General features: G+C 42.9%; 1 protein-coding gene across 1 annotated transcript in view; it reads right to left on the bottom strand.

Moving 5' to 3' along the window:
- Positions 1-17,345, bottom strand: part of MYO5C (myosin VC) — a 91,612-nt gene that overhangs the window by 13,994 nt on the left and 60,273 nt on the right. Inside the window, exons 27-37 of the mRNA XM_063090049.1 lie at positions 15,334-15,427; positions 14,938-15,001; positions 14,772-14,852; positions 13,647-13,827; positions 12,012-12,105; positions 11,483-11,543; positions 10,354-10,522; positions 6,888-6,975; positions 5,074-5,172; positions 3,706-3,860; positions 806-895 (exon numbers count right to left, since the gene is read on the bottom strand). Of these exons, the coding sequence (XP_062946119.1) occupies positions 806-895; positions 3,706-3,860; positions 5,074-5,172; positions 6,888-6,975; positions 10,354-10,522; positions 11,483-11,543; positions 12,012-12,105; positions 13,647-13,827; positions 14,772-14,852; positions 14,938-15,001; positions 15,334-15,427 (1,176 nt within the window). The remainder of the gene's footprint in view (positions 1-805; positions 896-3,705; positions 3,861-5,073; positions 5,173-6,887; positions 6,976-10,353; positions 10,523-11,482; positions 11,544-12,011; positions 12,106-13,646; positions 13,828-14,771; positions 14,853-14,937; positions 15,002-15,333; positions 15,428-17,345) is intronic.

The raw sequence follows: 17,345 nt of genomic DNA, 5'->3' as shown, positions 1-17,345 counted from the left end.
GAAAAATGGGGAAAGGATGTGACAAAGCAGTAGAAAAGGAAACCTGAGTGGCCAACAAGCAATTTATATATAACATGATGTTTGAGTTCACTAGTGATCAAGTAAATGCAATTTAAGCCAACAAGGTATGGTTCTATACCTATGAGATTGGGAAATAAAAATGTCTGTCGATACCAAGTGGTGGTGAAGGCATGAGACACCAGACACTTCATTCATTGCTGGCAGGACTATAAAACGATACAACTGTTTGGGAGAGCACTGAAAATTCTAAAAGCCAGTTGGTTATTTTAGTTCGATGAAATTTTTCTCTGTGTTACTTGAAGGTGGAGGACTGTTTTATGACGTCAGTTCCCTGGAATGAGAGGCAGAATGGCAAAGGAAGTATATTTACAGATTACAGAGGAGCAGTTAGAACCTTGTAGAGAGAAGAGCTCTTAAGAAACAGGCGTGTTGAACTAAAGGCTATATTCTAGAGTCACAATACTAAAAATTTCACAACCAGAAGGAAACTTAAAAATCATCTAATCTACTTATTGATTTAAAAGTAAAGGAAACTGGAACCTAGTACCATGTCCAAGGTCTAAGCTTCTTCTAGAAGTCTGCCTGTGGTGTATACCCAAGGAGTCCAACAGGTGATGTGCTGTTGGCCTCCTGGGGGAAGAGGAGCCAGAAGGCCAGCTGGAACAGAAGCTGTGCCCAAATCTGGGTGTCTCATTAATTCCTAACCCCTCTGGTGAGCTCTGGCTCAGGAGGAGCTTACAGACCGGCAGTCAGCACAAAACACAAAGCAGGCAAGTGTCCTCACCTCTTCTCCACTGTACTGTTTCAGGCAATTGAGGAAATGACAAGTATTGGAAAGCCAAAAGGACAACATCTCAAAGTCTTCTAAATGTTCCTTTAAAAAATAAGAAAAGACATAATTAGACTTGATTAGCCATGCCTCTGAGCCAAGAACAGACATATCTTACCTGTTTACTTAGCTTGTGGCTTTTGATCATAATTAATTTTTCTTTTATTCACTAAAGCCTTTATCCAATTTATACTATAATGATGAGAGCTTATATTTATATAATAGGGTTATGGCTTGTAATGTATTTCTGTACAGGTTATGTCACTTGTTATGAAGCTTGAAATAGGCACTACAGGGGTACATGAGAAACCTAAGACTTAGTTCTCGCTCTCCAAAGTTCACATTCGGACTGGGAAGACAGACATAACATACATAGGACACAGTTAAATAGGTGCTCAAGTGCCCAGATGATTGGCGCTGACTGTGCTACAAAAGCTCAGAGGATGGAGAGATGCTGGGGAAGCAGGGCAGCTGAGGAAACCTCATGAGAGGGGGAGGACCCACTCCTTGAAGGAAAGGGGTGGAGAGACCAGAGCTCAGGATCAAGGACCACTGGGAAGAACGCTGTTCATGAGGCAGAAGAAGAGGAACAAGCAGATGAGGCAGAGGTACAGTGATCAGAGAGGAAAGACTGGGGAAATCCTGGGATTTGAAAGATGAGGAGGGTTTCAAGGAGATGATGCTAATGCTGTAGTCCATTTAAGAAGAATACGAATTAAGGAGATATTGGATTCAGCAAGAAGAACTACTGGTGATCTTTCAGTAGAGTGATGGAGTAGAAGACAGATTGCAAGGCAAGGCACAGAGAATGGTGGGGACCACGAGCTTCAGCAGCTTGGCAGTTGGGGATGGAAGGAAAGAGACTGGCTGGAGAGGGCATGTGAGCCAGGTGTGTGTTGCTTTAGGTGCTGCAAGCTGGAGGTGGCACAAAGGCAGAGGGAGGGAGCCACGGAGCAGCTGGGACTGAAGCTGCTGGTGAGAAAGGGGATTTATACTCCTCAGGCCATGTGCCTTTCAGCTTATAAATATTTAGCTAAACATTGCAGAATGGCAAGATGAGGCAAATACTGGGTGCCTATGGCTGGAACACAATGCAAGTTTATCTTCTCTTAAGAAAACCCAATTTATGAAAACACGGGGTGGGGAAACATCAATTTATGGAGGACCCTTCCAAAAACACTCTGTTGGCTCCTGTGAAGACAGTGACTATGAAGCATCCAGCACCAAGCAAATGCTAATTTTCTACTCCTAACTCCAGATGAATAATGAATTGTTGGTACAAATTTGGGGGGGGGGGAGAATTATTACTCTGACCTCTCACATATCTATTTTTATTCTTCTCTCTTCCTGCAGTATTTAAAATAGAATTGAATTCCTCAACACTCTTCTAAAATATATATTTACTAAAAGGCCCTCCCCAACTAAAACATATTAATATATACCAATATCTGCTGCTTCTCTTTTGGAGGGGCATGAAAAATACTGGATCTATATTTTATTGCTCCCTTCCTGTGTGGATCAGTACATTATGATATCCAGAATCTTGGGCTTTATAATGTAACTGTAAACTGGATGGTCATTTCCTTGAGAGAGAGAAAGCAGGTTTGGTACTAACTTCACTTACTGTGGCTAATGGAATTTCCACACCCAGGACAGCATGAAGTCCAGCTCAGTGCTCAATCAGCACTCTACCCACCCATGCTGCGGTGGCTCGCTATCCCAAGATTCCAGGCTGAGCCAAGCATTACCAGAGAGCTCTTTATACAAAGCAACCATGCCTGTGAGCAAGGAGCCAGGTCTGTTTAGGAAAATCTTTGATGCTTAGTTACAGTTATTTACTCATTTATCCCTCACTGAATTTTCAGGGAAAAAAAAGTCAGTAAGCTAAGAATGGTTTTAGGATCATGCTGCAGCTGGAAAGGAAATTAGCAATGAACTTTATCTTACTGCTACATGAGTCTTCACACAATCCTGCTCTTTGTCACTGTCATTTTTGATTGCTGTCCAATGTCACACCATGAAGAGATTGCTCAAAAAGAGCTCAGTTGGTGACTTCTGCTATACACACTATACACACATGGTCTTCCTACATCCCATTCTAGGTTCCCTCCCACCCAGTGGCAAACTGCTGCTTGTCTACTTGTCCAATCATTCCAATGAAGAAAATGTCCTAAGGAATGGCAGGCAATGAGTTAGAAGAAACCTGGGTCCCACATGACTGTGTGGAGCTGAACCACCCTCCAACCTGGATGGCTCATAACGGAACTGCCATGAGCAAAGACAAATCCTCCGTCTTCTTCAAGACATGGAGAAGATGTGTGGTGGGGTGCAGGGGTGTGGGAAGGAGTGGTCGGTGTCTTGCAGCAACCATGGTTTAGCCTTACCAAGCATCTGAACTAACTAACACACAGCTCGTCTTCATTTCTGGAGTGGGAATAAAAGTACATAAAATGGTTTTAGGAGAGAGAATTTTTTAATTGCCAAGGAAAGAGCTGAATAATTTTTCACTCCTTCCCATTCTTCCTCATTCACATTTGTTCTCCTGATAGAATGAATGTATATCTGGTCACAGCCAGTAATCTCAGACCCTAGGGGGATGCAGAGGTGGGGGTAGTGGCTACCAGGTTGTAGTCTTGTTGGTAAGGCTTTGAGGTCTATTGGCAGATCCTCGTCCACTTGCCCCTCCCTGACAGCTTGGCTTCTCTCACTAGCTGGACTCAAACTGGTTTGAGGCATCACGTGGCTCACCAAGACAGGAGGCGAAGGATGGGCAGAGAACGGGCATCTGGTCATGCCCGTGGGTGTTCCTAAAGTAGATATAATACCAAGAGCCAAGGTCAAAGGCAGTTCCCTACCTTAACCACCTGCTTGATGCCATTAATGGCGCTGTTCATGAAGGACTTCAGCATGTCGGCATCATTGCGAGAGTCTGCGTAGCGTACACACATGAACAGGATGTGAGCCGGCAGCCCAGGGATCATGTTCACCACCACACCTCGGGGCTTCAAGTCTGGAGCAGAGAGAGCCAAGGGCGATTGCAGCTGCAGGCCAGCTCTCCTCCTACGGAGCCCTCTGACCGTGGGCGGGGGGTCTGTTTGCTTTTCTCTACTTGATGGGGTGCCTGAATGCACAGGGATTTTTTTTTCTCTTTGAGGAGTCTGGCTCTTTTCTTGGTGAAAATACACAGGTGCCACCTGCTAATTTTACTTCTCATTGGCAAAGTCCTTTCTCTTTCAATAAAAAGGTTGAATAAGAGACAGAATTTGTACTTGACCCTAGTGTAGAGACCCTGGATTTCAGATCCCCAATGTGAGAAAGGAACCCACTGCCCTACCCCACCTCTTTGAAGAGGATTGAATATGGTCTCCACAATCATATGAAGCTGCATGTACACAGCAGTGCTGGAGAGAATTCCAGCCAGGGAGACAGAGGGGATGAAGAAAGAGAAAAACTTTATAGAACAAATTAAGTAAACAAGGACCTCCCGTGGCTGCATTAAGACAGGAGAACAAAAAAGAGGCCCCCACCACTCAGTGCTCTGCGGGGGTCACTCAGAACAAGAGGAGGAAAGGCTGCACTTCAGCGTTCAGTTTTGAGATCTTGGGACCGGCTGGTAGGGAGGCAGCTTTTCTCTCTTTCCCTGGAAAACCATGTGAAGGTCATGGTGAAGACAGTATGGTAAGACTGGTTCTAAGACCACTAACCCTTGAGCACGCACACTGAGACATTGTGCATGGAAGCCCTCGTGTCACACTGCCTGCAAATGACTTTCTCAGCAGAAGTCAAATGGAGCACAGAGCCACCATTACTTCCATTACGGCTCCTATGCAGAGACACAAAGATGAGATATGTCTTCTATCCCGACCCTACAATTAGACTTGGGAAAAGGTTAGGTTATGTATGTTCTCAACTGAGGACAATTTTGGCCCCCAAGGGACATTTGGCAATATAAGGAGACTTTTTTATTGTCATGACTAGGAGTCGTTACTGGCTTCTAGCGGGCAGAAGTCAAGGATGCCACTCACTACCCTACAGTACACAGCCCCCACCCTCCAACAGAGAGTTATCTGGTCAATAGTGCTGAGGCTGAGAACCTCTAGACTAAGGGAAGGAGCAAGGGAGGAAGAGGACGAGAAAGGGCTGTCCCTGCCCAGGGATTTGGCATTGACTGATGTTCAAGTTCTCAAAGACAAAGCAAAAATTCAGAGGTCCAGGTTCACTACCAAGAATGAGGTTCTGAATGAGTTTGGCCTCGTCTTCTCTCTTGTATTCCAGCATTCCAAGGTGCTCCTTGGGTCCTGAGGGCAAGTGCACATCATTGGCTGTAGACAGAGGCAAACAGTCAGCTAATTACCCAAAAACAACGTTCACAGGTTTCATAATGAGACTGCTCCATCTCCTTCTACCCTAGTCTGGCTGATTTGCACATGAACTTCTGTGGCTTTCAGGCACATCAAAACTTTATGGTACAGCTGGTGGGTTAGCTCACTTGGTTAGAGCGTGGTGTTAGAACACCAAAATCAAGGGGTTGGATCCCCATACCACTCAGCTGCAAAAACAAAAACAACAAACTGAAACTTTATTGTATCCTGAAGAATTTCTCCTAGTAGTGATTTCTATCTGTGAGTATATCAGTGAATATAGCCACTACTGAAAAGGCTGAGTTATCCTTGAAGTAGTCCTTATGAGTACCTGGTATGTATCCAGAACAGAGGGGATAGGAGAGAAAACCCAATATGTTGCCCTGTCTTCAAGTTGCTGACATTACCGTGAAGGAAACAAGACTCACAAAACATATGGTGTGCAAAGTACCAAAGTGCACAATCATGACTAAAGGGGCTGTGTGAGTTTCCTATGGCTGTTGTAACAAGTTATCACAAACTTAGCAGCATGAAACAACACAAAATTTTAATCTTACAGTTCTGGAGGTCAGAAGTCCAAAAGCTGAGCCAGAACCATCCAGCTCAACTGCTCCTGGATTCCTGATCCAGAAACTGTATTCCATTAAATGTTTGTTGCTTCCAGTTGCTAAGTTTTAGGGTAATTTGGTATACGACAACAGATAACTCATGAGAATGGCAAGCTGATGAGTTCTGATTTAGACATGCATAGTTGGAGGTAATAATAGAAAGGCAAAGAAGGTGGTCTTAGAAGCAAAAAGAATCTGAGGTTCAGGAAGAGAAATGAGGGCAGAATGTGGACTTTGGCAGTCTTTATGTCGAGATGGTGTTTCATTCACTCATTTCAACAGTGGGGACACAGTTGGGGGTGGGAAGGGCAGACCTGGTCCCTGCCCTTGTGGGGCAGGCTGACATTTATAATTTATTATTGAAGGGGAAAGAGCCTCAGTTTAGTTTTGGACATTTCAAATTTCAGCAGAGAGTTGAATAAGAATAAAGGAGCTCTTCAAAGAAATTAATATAGAAATAGGAACAGACAGCTGAAGATACAATAAAGGCTGGGAGGGGGAGGAAAAATAAAGAACAAGAGAGTAAAGAATGTAAGTTGGAGCAGAAGACAGGCAAAGTTCAGTGACTCAGAAGCAGAAGAAGGAAAGAAAGGCTGAGGGTCCTCTTCGCAGGAGCTCTCATGAGGACACCAAGTGTGAAGTTCAGCGCATGTTCAGGATGCCTGACTTCTCAGTTCTCTGCTTCTCTCTTCTAATGGAAATTCAGATACTGATTCTATACATGCAACAGGAAGAAAAGATGAATTTTGAAGCAATTAATTTTGAAACTTGTTCACAATTGCAAATTAAAAAAGGGTGAGCTAATAGAGGAAGAGGTTAATAGTGTTCATTATAGGGTGTCCCTTGCAATTCCATGAGTGTGTCTGATACTATCTGAGGGGTAGTGAGCTGTCTTCCTGCCTCGAAGGAGCTGTTCATTAGCCCATCACTAGGTCCCAAACCCCACCTGCTGAGAATCATTCCTTTGGGATTCACAGGCTTTGGATCAGCAGGAAATAAACACTTTACTGCATGTTGACCTTAGCTGCAAGCTCAAAAGAATAAGAAAGTGAATATCTTTTTTCCTACCTTTTTCAATTGTCTTTGTTAGAGTCTTGACTTGATCTTGTAGCTTTTTAATCACTCTGTCCTTCATGTCTAACTCTTCTTCAAGATCCTTCAGAAATCAAAAGAAACAAGGATATACATTTAGAAGCATCTTAATCTATTCTTTTGGAAACAGCTTTATTGAGCTATAATTCACATACCATACAACTCGCTCATTTAAAGGGTACAGCTCAGTGGTTTTTAGTATAGTCAGAGTTGCGCTACCATCATTATCTTATTCTGCAACATTTTCATTACTCCAGAAAGAAAATTGTAACCTCTAGCTGTCGCTCTCTAGCTCCTCTGTTCCCTTCCAGCCCTCTATTTATCTATGTATTTGCCTATTCTAGACGTTTCATGTAAGTGAAAACATACAATATGTGGTCTTTTGTGTTGGCTTTTCTCACTTAGAATACGATTTTCAAGGTTCATCCATGCTGGAGGATGTATCAGTATTTCATATCTTTTTATGGCTGGATAATATCCTATTGTGTGCATATACTATACTTATTTGATCTATTTCCCCCTTACTATAAAGTAGTGCCCATAATAAAGACTTATTTTAAAAATATGAGTGTAGGAAAATGGCCTTTCTGGATGTTAAAGCTGGAGCCAGAGAAACCGTTTAGAGGTTTGGATGCTGGTTTTGCTTTTCTTTCCTAATAAGGAGGAGGCCTTACCCATGCTGAATTTGGCTCAAGCACCAGGAGAGTCCTGGATACCTAGAAATAGAAATACTTCCTATAAAGGGAATAGAGCATTTAGGTTCTTCCTCAATTCTGAGGGAATCAGGCTTCTCAGATCCGGCAAGACCCACCATGCAGTCCCCGCAGCTATGAGCCCTCTGGGGACTCCCGGGGCTGGGGGATGCTGTGCTATTTCTGCCCTGTGTGGACACCTCTCCCTGCTACTGATCTGTGTTCCTGGCTAGACATGTTAGAACTTTACTGACCTTACAAATGGAGGTGTGGGTGCAGCTTCTTCCCTCCAATTTGAGCCCATCTTATAATACATCTAATTAAAAAGTCACCCATTAATCCACAACCTAGAAGAAAGCACTGTTCACATTTTGATTTATTTTATTTCTTTCTTTTTTTTCTAATATGATGCATGTACATTTTATAAAATTGGGATTATACTGCATGTAAAGCTTTAAATCCTATATTTTTCTGTAATTATACTGTAGACATTTTTCCATGTCATCAATAATATACCCAAACCACCATTATTAATGGCTAAGTCATATGATATACAATAATTTAAGCTGCCTCCTATAGTTAGACATCCATTTGTTTCCTTTTTTATGATTAATAAAACTATGATGAGCACTCTGAACAAAAATTGTGGTCCACATGTTGATATTTACTTAAGATAGAACCCTACAAGTTGCATTACTGAGTCAAAGGGAATGTACTTCCCAAAGATTCATGATATATGCCCCCAATCACCCCTTGGAATGTTCATGCCAATTTATATTCCCAGGAAACATGGGTGACAGTCCTCATTTCAAGGTGTCCTCAACGGCACCGTAAGATCTCCATTAATTTGACAGGCAAAAATAATATGTAGTTTTCATTTTTAATTTCTGTGACAGATAGTGAGATGATCACTAGAAGATTTTTTTCCATTTCTTTTTTTAATAAGAATTTCTTTGATTTAAAAGTTTCATATACTGGGTTGAACACTGTCCCCTCAAAATTCATGTCCACCCAGAACCCCAGAATGTGTGTGATCTTACTTGGGAAATAGTGTCTTTGCAGTTGTAATTAAGATAAGGATCAAGGTGCATTCATACCAGATTAGGGTGAGCCTTAAATCCAATGAGAGTGTCATAAGGGACAGAAAAGAACACACAGAGACACACGGAGAGAAGGCCACGTGAAGAGAGGGAGAGACTGCTGCTGCAAACCAAGGAATGCCACAAGCCACTCTTGAAGCTGGAAGAGGCAAGGAAGGATTCTCCCCTAGAATCTTTGGGAGGAGTGTGGCCCCGTTGACAGCACGATGTCAGACTTCTGACCTCCACAACTGTGAGAGAATAAATTTCCGTTGTTTTCAGGCACCTAGTTTGTGGGAATTTGTTATGGCAGCCCAGGAAGCTAACACAGATCATCTCATCTGTAGCAAGATCCCCACTCATACATAGAAATTGGGTTCTTTTGTTGCCTATCCATCTGTTCATTTGTAACACTGAGGCTGGTCATTGGTTCAGGAATAGTTTGTTGTAAGCGCCCTCCCCAGCTCAGTGCACTGTGGAAGAAACAGGCTGGCCTGGGAGCAGAGCCAGACATGGGAGAGCTCCAGAGGAGGGTACTGAGAAGGACCCCATTGCATCCCTGGGGCATCAGAAACAAACTCACACTAATCCCACACAACTCACAGGGATTGGTGCGTGTTCACAGCTAGAGAGTGAAGGATCACATGGACAGGACAACATGACCACCTGTATGGTCTCTCCCTTGCCACTGGCTCCACTGAAACCCCAGGACCTGCATGCAGCCACAGAAGGCAGGGCAGCCTGGCACACACAGACAGCAGGCAGCTGCTTATCTGGTATGATCTGAGGACTCAAGTCTTTGAGAAAGTTGTACCCACCTCAAAAAGATGGCCATCACCAAGGTGCCACTGATTGGAATTTATTATTTTCTATTAAATGTTAAACTCCCAGGATTCCTCTTTTTAGGTGTAATTACTCTTCAAAGTTAAACCCTGACATGGCCAAATATGATTTTATCCGGTCATGGTTTTCCTGTGAGATAGGAAATGGAGGACCCTGACAGCAGAGAGAAGGGCACATGGGCACATCCAGGCTGACCACAGCCCTGGCCAGCCCTACCAGGTCACGCTATTGGAGGCTGCCAGGCCAGGAAAGGGCCTGAGAGGGACCAAACTCTGAGAAAAGCATCCTGTTATTTCAGTGCTTTTCACTCTTGTGGGTTTCACGCATCAATACAATTTCCAAATAATTCCTGGGGATTGACATGGGGTTGCCGAATTTCATTTTTGCAAGGGCATTTAAAATTTAGAGAACACTTTTAAAAAATTAAAAATTACAATCATTTCATAGAAGGACGTTTTCACTCTAAAAATTGTCAGAAGGTCATGCCCCCAAAACAAAGTGTGGGCCTTTATGTGGGGTAGGTTCTGCTCAGCAAAGCGCTCACACGTTGGCCTTGTTATCCTCAATGTGCTCTAGACCAGGGCGTCTCCACCTCAGACGGCCTCTACCGACAGCTCTCAGGAACCACAGCCCTGTACGGTGCCTGCCATTCTCTGTGGTGGGCTGTATCCTGAGACCACCTGTCTTTTGAGATAAGGAAACAGGCTGCCCTGATGGAAGGACTTCTGGTCCACAGCTGCTAACCCTGAGCTTCAGGTGGCACGTCCTCCCTTTCAGCAACATATGCACACAGACAGTCACTTATCAACACGTTAGAAAACCTCTCACCCTGTTTTCCAACATGAGACGAGATGCTTCCTGCTGGAAATTACTCTTGACTTCACTTTCTGTTTCAAATTGTTTCTTCAAACACTCGCTGGTCTCCTGAATTTCTTGAATCTTATTTATCAGCTTCTCATTCTCTTTGGTGTGTATTTCATTTTGGCCTGCTATGACCCTGATAAAGGGACAGAACAACCTTTGGTATCAGTTTGACCCTCATGGAGTAGTCACTCATTGTCACAGCAAATGCTGATGTACCCAAGATGGAAAAATACCTTGGCCAATTTATGTGTAAAGCAAATAGGACCTGAGTACAGGGATCCCTGAAGGGGGAGGTAAAGAGACCAGCTCTCACTGGGATAGAAAATTGTGCACGGACTGCTCTCGCCTCCTTAACCTGATAAGCTATTCCAGCACCCACCCCACTTCACCACTCCCATGGGACATCCATACCCACCCACACCCTATGACCAACAGTTCAGGGATTATCTCCTTTGTAACCTGCCTGGGGAACAGACACCCAAAAAGCCAGGGATCAGAGAGAAGAGAAGAGAAAAGAGAGGCATCGAAAGAGTTCCAAAATGGTATCTCACTACTTTCCTACTACTTTGGATCCTTATTTGTTCCTGATCCTACTGATAAAGTCATATGACTAAAAATGCTCTTGGGTATGTAGTGTGCCCATTTATCGTTCTGAAAAATTAAGCATCTCAACAAGTTGGTAGCGAAACAGAACATTTTTCCCACAAGGTTCCACCAGGGGACCAGGTCCTCTGTTGGTCAAGATGGAGATTTGGGAGGATTAGCAATGAAGATTTTCTATCAACATGGGTTTTAATTCTCTTCCTAAATGATCTGCTAATAGAAACTCTGTTCTCTCTCACACAATCTTATTTTATTCACGTTTTGAACATATAATTCATATGCAAGATGTAACATTACAAAGGCACAATAGTATACGTAGTAAAAAGTAAGCCTCCTTCCTTCCTCCGTGCATAAGTTACCAAATCACTTCCCTGGAGGCAACCAACGTTTTGTTCCTTTTACAATGGTGTATTCTACAATTTCAGGAAAGAAAAGCATTACATAAGCATGAATTTGAGTTAGACACTCGTTAACACTCGCTAATACTTACTTTCTTGGTGTTCCTTCTTCTTGATTGTGATTTAACTGATTAGACAATTCTTCTAGTTTTCCTATAATGGAAAGAATTATCAGTACTTTGGGTGGCATATCACTGTATTCTGATTTGGGTTTGGTATTATTTTCAGTTATTAGAGGTCCTAAACTTTATCCAGCCAGAGAATAGGGTTTCGTTTGGTCTGTACAATGTTTAAAAATCTTTTAAAGTATTATTTTAAAATTATGATAATTCACATAGAAATCTGGATTTCTGGATTTTCTTTAAAAATAGGAATTTCTAGCAACACTGGGACCCACATTCCCACTTGGCAACAATCAATGGAGCTCAGAGGCAGCTGCCCCTGTAAGTGCTGCATGCGCCTTGCTGTACCCTCCAACCAGCCCACATCTCACATTTATGTTACCTGACTGGCCCCGGGGAGAATAGAGCTTAAAATCTCTGAATATGATGACTTTTCGACATCATTTACTGGATACAGGAAACCATTTTCTAAAAGCAGGTTCGTGAGGGTTCCAGTTACCTTTCATTTTCTCAGTTTGTTCATTCAGGCGAATTTCAAGATCTTGCTTCTGTTTCTCCAGTTCTGAAATTTGCTGTTTAAAGTCTGGGATCATCTTTGGAAAAGAGTTAGAAATATGAGAATATAAAATACTTTCAACTATGAACTTTAAAATCCCAGAGGCAAACTGAACTGTCTAGGTGTTCAGCCCATAGAACACGTGGTTGTGCAAGAGGGCTAGCCGAGACACTGGACTGGACTGGCGTTATGTTTTTTTGTCTCTAGACCTATACAGTGTCAAGAAACACCAGCATGCTCAGAGGGTGCAGTTCTCACACAACGACAACTGGGAGAGAAGGACGTGGATGGCTGAAGGCGGATGGGAGTCCTATGCTGAGCTGAGGGAGGAAGAAATGTGGGCAGCCTCTGTGGTCCAGGCCCAGAGACATCACCTCCTCATCTAGGAACAGGAAAAACCATTTCGAATCATCCCCCTGTGCCTTCTGAATTAGTGGAGGTCTGGAATCGTCCAGTATGCTTCACAATACTCTATCCTTGTCTACCCGAATATTCTTTAAATACCCATCACCTCCACCCCCAGTCAGGTAAAGACAGTTTTTCTGTTGTCCAAGTTTATAAACACACTCGTGCCTCTGGAGTCCAAATGAAATACTTGTTTGATTGTACGATTAGATCTCACTACAAATTCCTCATTAACATTTTGTCCAAGGAATAAACAAAGATGTGAAGGTCCTTCGCTACTGTTCTACATGCCCACTGTGCCCAGGGTCACGTCTCCTCATCTGCTCACACAGCCCTGAGAGTACCCGAGTCTCCCTGGTCAGGCAGAGGAGGAGACAGTAGAGATCGGGGAAGGAACAGCGGCGAGGCAGGAGAGAAGCCTCGGGAAGCGCAGTGTCCTACAAGCCAAGAGAGCGCCAGAGGCTGCGGAGCCACCGAGGAGGATGAGGTGCAGAGGGACCCTCTGTGCCCAGCTCTGTGTGGCAGCTCACTTAGGGGTAGGGACACAGGACAGAATGGGGTGGCTGGAGTAATGGGGGAGGGGAGGAAGCATGCTTAGACGGTCTGGGATAAGTCCCACGAACTCCCCAGAGAAATGGGGTGTGGCCACAGGCAGGGGACGTTAAGAAAGGGATGTTTTTTGAGTGAGGGGATTCCTGAAGCATTTCTCTGTGCCAGTAGGCATGAGTCAGGGAAAGGATGAGAACAGGCATACAGAAGAGGAAGTCCTTGAAAAGGTGAGATTCGGGGCACAAGGGGAGGCCTGACCTTCTGGTCCACTCCCCTCTCAACAGCTACCCTTTTATCTTATTTTTTTGTCACTTTCCTAGGGATTATAGCTAGATTTAAATATGTAGATTTAAAAACACATACACAGACACAGACACACACACACACACACACACACACACACACATCACAGAATTTGGACCCATCCTGTGCTAAACAAACACAGTCTCACATCAAAGAGCTCTCCAGCCTGTGGTCATTTTATCGTTTTATCTTCTGACCCAGTTATTTCGTTCCTGGGAAAAGTAATTTATATCTATTATTTTATTGCCAAGAAACTGAATTTTACTCCTTTGATGAATAATGTGTCTAGAATACTGGCCAGGCCTCAGCCGCAGGCCATACCATGTTTTCTGATGTTAGCCTGGCAACTTCATGACGGATACTTGCATTGATATCATTCTCTTCTCTGAATAAATTCTGCAGGTGGTTGATTTCTTGACTTAGATGCACCACTTTGAAGTTCAGAGCTTCAATCTCTTTTTCATAGCACTCCTTCTGCGTCTGGAAATGGCTTTCCAAAACACTGTTAAAGGAGGGGTCAAGAAATAAGGCACAAGATCTTTATTCGGCCGTGCTGACAACTGTCAGGGTGTACATGTGCAGCAAATATGAAGACCCACAATTAGAGCCCTGCACTAAGTACATTTTACTTATGTACACGTAGTTACAGGCTATGGAATTAGGAACGCATGATTACAAAACGCAAATATGAAGACCCACAATTAGAGCCCTGCACTAAGTACATTTTACTTACGTACACGTAGTTACAGGCTATGGAATTAGGAATGCATGATTACAAAATCTTTCTAGCTAGTTAGGAAGCATTATGTGACGTTAACATGCAGTTAATGATACATTTTACTTTAGGAGATATTAAAATTACATTTTTATTCTCTTAGTAGTTTAAAAAACATGTTCTGTATGATACTACATTTGTAGATACACATCACTTTACATTAGTCAAAACCCACAGAATGTACAACACCAAGAGTGAACCCTGATGTAAACTATGGGCTTTGGGTGACAATGATTGTCAGTGTAGGTTCATCGATTGTAACAAATGTACCCTGTGGTGGGGATGTTGATAGTAGGGGAGGGTCTGTGTGTGTGTGGTGGGGGGAGTGTCGGGCAGGAGCTATAGGGGAACTCTGTATTTTCTCCTCAATTTTGCTGTAAACTTAAAACTGCTGTAAAAAATAAAGTTTATTAGTTTAAAAAAATGTGGCGAAATCTTTACATCTAAATGTTTAAATATATCTATAGCGACACTGGCTAACTTATTTGATATAATCAGTTTTCACTGTACAGGTTATGGGTTTTAATACTAGGTGGTTTATCCCATAAAGAGATTGCTCTTCATTACTAAAATAATTACTTAAATCTCAGAGAAATATTTTCATTCTTCTGACTTTCCAATAGTCTATTATCTCTAAACAATCAGAAGGAACCCTGAGGAGAATTTCTAACCGCGTTGCCTTCTTTAGTCCCTCATAAGCAAACCAGAGTTCTCCATCCTCATTTAAATGCTCCAAGTCTTCCACAGAGAGCCTGGAAAATAAGGAGGGTGAGAAAATCGATCATCTCTCTCACGTTTTACGTGTTTTTAAATGTTCAGCAATACAAATGTGACTACCTGCTTCTTACATCTTCAATGTCATAGCTTTCAAGAAGTTGTTTAGTGATCTCTGACATCTTTTCTGAAAGGAAAACACGGAGATATATAAATTACATTTGTGCATGATTTCTCTTCTCCCATTCCCTTTCCAGGGCCCAGTTTTCTAGCTTCACAGTGAGTCTCCAGCTAAATAAATTACCAGCTAACCAACCAACCAACTAACCAACCTTCCAGCTATTCAATCAACCAGATATCCAACCTACCAACTAACCAATCTACCATAAATCTACCATGAAACCAACCAGCTAACTGATCAAACTCAAACCAGTCAAAGGAAACATTTCCTTAGCAGCGACACACCGCTGATAAATGCAGTCTGCACCCCATGGGCTACATAATTCGTATTTTTGTTACCTCTCATTTCCCGTTTTTGCGACTGCACATGTTTTTCCACATCTATCTTCTGTGTTTGAAGTAGCTCTATCTCCTTTTTGAACTCAGAGATTGTCTAAATCACAGCAAAGATAGAACCAGGTGAAGAGAAAGTGGTGATGATGCTTTACGTCAGACAGAGGGAACACTATCACAGTGTGGGATGCCTGTGCAAGGCAATCTCACTGCCATTTCTCAGTTAAAATCTCGTTCGACCCTCACTGCCCATACAGCTTGGCCTCAAAGCATATTCATCTACTCAAAATGCTCTTACTTGGTTATATCCATAGAATTAGCTTCCCTATAATATAAAGGAAAAAAAGTAACTACTTACTACAAGTTTGGGATGGGACAGGGTAGAGGGGAAGCCAAGAGAAGTAAAATCATGGGGGATAAAATTTTCTTTCAATGGATAATAAAATCTTGGATGCAAGGATATGGGAAAGTTGCCACCTTCGTAATTGTCAGATTTGACCTCAGCTATGCTTAGATGTGGGGCTGCAGCAGAGACAGGGTGAGTCCAGGAGGTCTGGGAGTTGGCCGTGGAGTAGGGGGTGGCCTGGGAACCGGGGTTCCCTGAGGGGCAGCTCTGCTTGTGGGGAAGAGGCTGTATTCTGCCTTTATTCACCTTGTGAGCTCTGCTTGAGTAAGGACCACAGGTCCTGCTTTTGTAGCTAAGGGAGATATAAAGAGTTTCAGGGACAGCAGAGGTGAATAACACCGTCGCCTCATAATATTTTCTCAGTTACTCTGAGTGTTTAAGGGCTACAGGTCCTGTTTTCACAGAGGGTAAGAAGGGGGATCAAAGTGATATTTACTGAGCACTTTACATACATGACCTAAGCCTCCTAACAGTCCTATAAGGTGAGTAGAATGATCTTTTATAGATTAGAAAACTGAAGCTACATTTAACTGAAGGTTAAATGGCATGTTCAAGGTCACTTGCCAAGTTTATGGGGAACCCAGAACTACCCAATCCTGAAGCCCTGCTCTTCTTTGTAATGTTTTAGTAAATGTTCCAAGTCATATTTGTGTTTACTTACACTTTTAAGACTGATTATGACATGTGTACTTGATAACAATGGGTTATTTTTGTTGAAAACCAGAAAAGTCTCCTTAATATATCACATTGGAGAGTTTGGACCAGAGTTTTAGCTACCAAAGGAGTGAGTGACATCTACTGGTGCCCACTCCAAGCGCAGTCTCGTGATTTCCCAGATTGAAGATACAGACTGTAGTCAGATGACATGACTCCCACAGACTGACATCAGTCTTACGTGATTGCTAAGAATGAAGCAGTGACAGGAACATGTAGCTGAAAGGAACACGTCACCTGATCTCCTACTTTTAGCAACAGGAGACTGGGGCTCAGAGAATACGGATGGCTCTGCTATGAAATTCAGAGGCCACCCAGACGTAATTACAACTCTTCTAAACCACGCATGGCTATTCCATGACAACTACAGGCAACATTTCATAGTCATAAATATTCTGCTAACATGTGTTTCACATATTTAGTAAAAGCTTAAAAGCTTCCCAACTGGGGCTGGCCCCGTGGCTCACTCAGGAGAGTGTGGTGCTGTTAGCGCCGAGGCCGCAGGTTCAGATCCTATATAGGGATGGCCAGTGCGCTCACTGGCTGAGCATGGTGCGGATGACACCAAGCCGAGGGTTGCGATCCCCTTACTGGTTGGGGGCGGCGGGGGGGAAGCTTCCCAACTTTACACTGAAATGTTTGCACTTAAGAACAAAGCAACGCACAGGTTTACGTTTTCTGGGAAGGAAGCAACTCAGTTAAGTCTTGATGGTCCAAACATGGATCATTGCTTTTGGGGATCTTCTGACAACGTTTTAAATGAAAGATTCTGATAATAAGGCAATTTGACTTTAATACAGGTATTTATGGACATATAATATGATGGATTGTATAATAAGGGTTCACATCAATTTACAATTTAATTTGGGAGTATTCTCTAGGTCAATATATTTGAATA

This window comes from Cynocephalus volans, chromosome 3, assembly GCF_027409185.1.
Source record: "Cynocephalus volans isolate mCynVol1 chromosome 3, mCynVol1.pri, whole genome shotgun sequence".
NCBI classification, from domain to species: domain Eukaryota; kingdom Metazoa; phylum Chordata; class Mammalia; order Dermoptera; family Cynocephalidae; genus Cynocephalus; species Cynocephalus volans.
This window is presented reverse-complemented; position numbering and strand designations above follow the sequence as displayed.